Below are 5,514 nucleotides of genomic sequence, written 5' to 3'. Positions count from 1 at the left end.
CCTGTAAGCCTCTCAGGGGCTGTTGCTGCAAAGCCCAAACTCAGGCGAAAACAGCAGAAATATTTAGTAGCTTCAAGAAACATGGACATTCAAATGAAGAATGGAGAAATAATTTGGAAAAAAATCAAGCTGCTTTGTACCACGTAGTTTTCCAAGTAGGTTATTACTTTCATTTTAACAAGTGAAATCTTCCTGAAATATAGTAATTTGTTGAAAGTGAAAGATCATCTTTCATCATTACTGCACTGCACTTAATTTTTCTGAGGCTTTCTCTGCAAAAAGTTTGGCCTGTGATTCATTAACAACATTTGAAATCAGCCCTACTTAAAATCCAATCCAGACCGTAATAAGACTGTCAGCAATGTTTTTTCTGCCTTGATCAGTGGAGTTTGGAGAATGAAAAATGTGTAACTGGGGATCAAAACATTAGTCTGTCATGCCAAAACCACCCTGAGACAGTGGCCAATGCTTGCCATGTTTTGGCTTATCCACCACAGGCTGCTTCTTTAGGCATGTATGTGTACAATACGTACCTGGAGTTAACTGGTACAAACATCCTCAATTATACTGGTGCACCTGCAGGAAAATATTCCTTCTTGACCCTGCAACGATAAGGAAAACATAGCAATGCCTGAGGATGAACCGTCTGATTTACAGCATCTTATTTGTGTGACAAAATTATTTGTCCCTTTTTAAATCCAGGCAAAGTTTAGATTTTGAAAACAGAGATCGAGACCTGTTAATTATCCAAGAGCTTTTGCAAATTGCTCTCTCAGACCTTTCAGCAAGATCAGGGTCAATTGCAGAGGCTGCTAAGGTCAAAATTGCTCATGTGGAAAGAGGTGATTTATATTACAAACTGTGAAAGATTGCCAGAATATATCAAAGCACCTTCAAAGTATCAAATATTCCATCTTCACAAGTCTGTTGTAGGTAGGTGGTACTTCATTACCCCCATGCATGAATAAAACAGCAGTCAGAAAGGTGAAAGTGAGGAGAAGACAACCCCGAAGTCTTTGCTATCACTTTTCTGCACAGAGCCAGATGTCTTTAGGAGTTATTCTCCTTTACAGACAGCAATACCCCTCCAACATCATACTGCCTGGGAGGGGGGAAAAAAAGAAATAATTTCTCTTGATTTCCCCCCAGAAATCAGAGCATAATTTAATATAAATGTAAAATGGAGTACACAAGCAGAATTACTACCAAAGTAAATACCAAGAGAATTAGTCAGAGATCTTTGATATCACTTACTTAGTCTTTTGTAGGTTTGGCATGGGGCGAGCAGACCCTCAGCTCGCTCGTGGTGAGGGGCAGGACAGCCTTGTTGAGTGTGAGCTGAGGGGCTGAGTAAGGCTAAAGGGGAGCCCTGGGGTGAAACTTTCCCCCAGCCTGTGCAGGGCTTCTCTCAGACCCCTCAGTGTGCCTGTCCCATGGCTCTCATCCCTAAGGAAAATGCAGATGTAGATTTTAAAATACATGCAAGAAACCCAAGTGAACACTGCCAGTGCACACCCAGGCTGCATCATTCCATTTTTAGCATCTGGTGAACTGGAGATAAGCTCAAATCCTCCAGAATGATTACAAGTGCTGACTTAACTTGTGGAAATCCAAGCAGGCTGCTGCTAGAAGAAGTCTTTCCACAGGCAGAGCTGCACGCGGTACCACTTGTGTGTTATCGTGTCTTCATGCATATGAATATATGTACCCGGGTACTTCAAAGTCATCCCCCCATCCTGCACTTGAAATTGAACTGCACTTGGTGGTTAACCATCAAGTCTTGGTCCAGGGCATCCCGTCATGCAGCACCGCATGTGCTGTGCTCTCCCTAGGGCAGGCTGCTCAGTTCTCTTCCCCGATATCTCTGCTGATTCCCTTCGGTTTCAAATATACCTTCCCCAGATTAAAAGTTCTAGTTCCCTTTTTATTTATACACACACATAAGCGAATCAGGTATTTTTGTGTCCAGGCTTGGGGTACTACAGAATAATACACTGTCTGTGATGTGCAACATGAGAAAGCCCAGCCTTTGCTCAAAGCCCCACATGTACCATCCCCCACAAGACACTCCCGGGTATATCGTTGATTGAAGACCTGAGCTGTGTTTAGTGCTTATTGCCCATGATTGCCATGCTTTAATGTCTCTTTTTTCCTACTTAGTGTCTGGACAGAAGAGGCTCAGTGCTCACTTCTCAATGCATCCATCACAGAAACCTTCAACTGCTCGTTTAACTGTGGTCCAGACTGCTGGAAAATCTCTCAGTACCCCTGCCTCCAGGTATACGTTAATCTCACCTCTTCTGGCCAGAAGCTTCTGCTCTACCACACCGAGGAAACAATGAAAATTAATTCTGAGGTAGGAGCACAGAATACAATCTCTTCCTAAATGGATTTCTGGAGGGTTTTTCACCTTGCTATACCCATTCCTCGCTTTAAAGCAATATAAGGCTTCCAACTCCTGCATCACTGGTAAATAGAGAGCAGAGAAAGCAAAAATCAGTGCGTAAAGTGAACTCACATCTCTGGAGGGGACTGTTTTCCTCCTCCATCCCACACAGGGAGCGCAGATCGTCCGACAGGGGAGACTGGAGCCTCCCTCATGCTTTCCAAGTGCTTTACAGGCACAGGCTAGCACTGAGCACTCATCACTTTGATATTCTTGTGGAGCTGTGGACAAGTCACTTCCCACCTGGGTGTGACTCTGCATGACAGCGAACACCCCTAGTAATGTGCATGGAGAATCCATAGCAGTGAGAATAAAATTGGCCTTATTACTGCGGGGCCAGGCAAGTGGTGAGAAGAGATGAGAGCCTCGTGTCTAAACAGCAGACGTACCTCTGTCTCAATCGCTGGTGACAAACTCTGCACCCTGAGCATCACCACTGAAATCACCTGTGCCACTGGGGTCAAGGCCCCGTGACTGGTGCAAAGTTGTTGAAAGTTTGATGAGCAGGGACTGTCAAGATAAAGGCAGCAGAATTAAAATAAAATGCCTGGCTTTTGGGCATGAATAAGCTGAGGAGTCAGCCCATCTTTCTGCACAACTTCCCTGATTCATTGAACCAAAAAGATGACATTAAACAAATGTGCAGAATTCCTCTCTCTGGTTCAGCAAGTACAAAATCTAGTGTAACTCCATCCAGGTGGGATGGAGACAGCTCCTGTCTGGAGGCTATAATGATCGCAGCGGATGCACAGACGGCACCTCCCTGTCGGCCCACAGCCACACCTGTGCAGCTGACGCAGAGCTGTGCATCACACCCAGCCAAGTGACCACCGCTGCACAGGTGGCTGTGTGCTCCCTCCACGCAGAAAGGCAAGATAGGGCTAAGAAACGTCCCTCTCCCCACCTTCCTTTCTTCGTATCTACAGCACCTGGGTACTCTCGGCTGCAAGCGGCAGTGAGCCGGGACGCAGCTAAGTCATTAGACTTACAAGTGCCAGATTTGCATTAACTACTTAGTTTTCCAAGGTCACTGAACCCCAAACTCCAGGTGCTTGGCAAAGCACAGCCTGTTACGGCAGAGCCCCGGTTCAGGCTGCTGACAGCATAACCTATTGTGTTGCTATTTATGGCAGCAGTTCAGTAGACCAAATTACTTCTGCATATTAAGATGAAGCGATATTAAAATTAGTCAAAGCACGGCGTGGTTGCACTGGGCCAGTTATTCTGCTATTCTGGATAATTAGCTCCTGTGGCTGAGAGATGAAGTCCTCTGGAGCTTGAGTGTGAAATGGAGAAGTGTGCCCCCATCCTCCCTTCTGGTTCAGCATCAGGGCAGAAAGGAGGCACTCGCCATGAAGCCTGCAGCAGGACAGACCCCGCTTTTGCTGGGGCAGAAGCAAAATCTGGTGATGGTCATGCCACAATCTGTTTAAAACAGATGAGATCTGTCTCCGTGCTCCACTGGATTCAAATAAATCAAGAGATTCAGCATAAATCTGCACATTCTGTTATTGATGATTTTTGCTTGCTGAAATGGATTTTGAAATTCCCCCAGATGCCACCTCCTCTTAATTTAATGTAGGCACAGTTAATACTTCTCCAGCACAAGGTTGTTTTACAGGTTAAGCTCTGCTCTCGGGACAATTCCTAGGTTTTCCTGACATGCTGCTGGCTATGCGACCTGCATACAAACACAGTTTTGAATGGAAGTTTGCAACATCTGTAAACGTCCTGTCTTCCTGTGCCTGGCTGGGACAACGGAGACTCCCAGCTAAGATCAGCACAACCCTTCTCAGCTCCCTGGATGGGCAATCCCTGTCCCCCGGCCAGAGAGCAGCCCTGTGCAATGGGATGAGCAGCCCTGAGCGTGGCTGGTTTTGTGGTGCTCCAGCTGCATGCTCCAGCTGCATGCACCTCCTCACCCACCTACTCAAGTCTGTTTTTGCTATCTTTCTGCTTGTCAACCAACCAAACAAAAAAACCCATCTCTGGCTCACTGAGCCCTGACATTATGAAAGACATTGCAGAGTGAGGTGATTACCCTCCAAGGCCAACACCAGTGACCTTCAAAAGGTCAGCATACCTCCACCAACCTCTGTGCCTCACTGAGCACTGCCACACACACAGAGCAGCATCTGGAGCCCATCTCTCTCCTCTCCTCTCCCTGCCAGCTACCATGGATGGAGCAAAACGCACTCTGATTTTAAAGAATAATTAACCTTGAAGACTTGCTGCCCAACCTCGCTGCTGCTGGCCCCCAGGTGCCGTAAGGAGTAGGTGCCATTCATGTCGGGACACACAGCATGCCACTGACAGGCTCCACTGGGAATTAGCAGGAAGTAAGTGGATACCAGTCATGCTGCTCAAGTCTTCGCCAGGAAAGCATACGAGATTTTTCACATCTTTTCACTGCTCTCGCTGTGAAAATCTCACATACTTTATCTCTAGCCTTTAGGACAAGCCCAACCCCTTGTCAATACCACAACCATAGCAGCTTAAATGCTTTCCCAGCTACACTCTCCTTCCTGAGCTGTCAGAGGCTGTAACAGCCTCTGGGAGAGGTAAATTAGCCAATGTCCCCTCGTGCCCAGACCACAGAGCCAGGCTGTCAGCCTGAGGAAGGGCTGCGGTAGTTCTCTCTCCTCCCGGGTGTGTCAGGGCCTTTACCAGCCTCTGGGAGAGGTAAATTAGCCAATGTCCCCTCGTGCCCAGACCACAGAGCCAGGCTGTCAGCCTGAGGAAGGGCTGCGGTAGTTAAAACGGTTCTAGAGGCCCCATTTTGATCTCACACTATATCATTTTAATTTTCTGTGTCATCAGAGCTACTGCTGATTTATCCCCATCTCAGAAGTGAGATAACAAGCAGCATTTTATCACCAGAATCACAGTTATCCCTCTTATAACTGCCTGAGACTCAGAAATGATGGGGGGTCTTATGGTTTCCCTCTGAAGGTTTGGGTATTTATAACCTGAGGAGGAGTTTTCTTGGGGGTGGGCGGAGCGGAGCAGCAATGTTCAGCTGCAGTTCCCAGCAGATCCATTTCCACGCTGGACTGGAGAGGTCAGTC

The 5,514-nt window shown here is 46.9% G+C and overlaps 1 protein-coding gene across 1 annotated transcript in view; it reads left to right on the top strand.

Annotated features, from left to right (window-relative positions):
- Positions 1-5,514, top strand: part of KCNMB2 (potassium large conductance calcium-activated channel, subfamily M, beta member 2) — a 16,620-nt gene that overhangs the window by 7,265 nt on the left and 3,841 nt on the right. Inside the window, exon 3 of the mRNA XM_010134496.1 lies at positions 2,161-2,356. Within this exon, the coding sequence (XP_010132798.1) occupies positions 2,161-2,356 (196 nt within the window). The remainder of the gene's footprint in view (positions 1-2,160; positions 2,357-5,514) is intronic.

The sequence above is a fragment of the Buceros rhinoceros genome, unplaced genomic scaffold, assembly GCF_000710305.1.
Source record: "Buceros rhinoceros silvestris isolate BGI_N320 unplaced genomic scaffold, ASM71030v1 scaffold5074, whole genome shotgun sequence".
NCBI classification, from domain to species: Eukaryota; Metazoa; Chordata; class Aves; order Bucerotiformes; family Bucerotidae; genus Buceros; species Buceros rhinoceros.
This window is presented reverse-complemented; position numbering and strand designations above follow the sequence as displayed.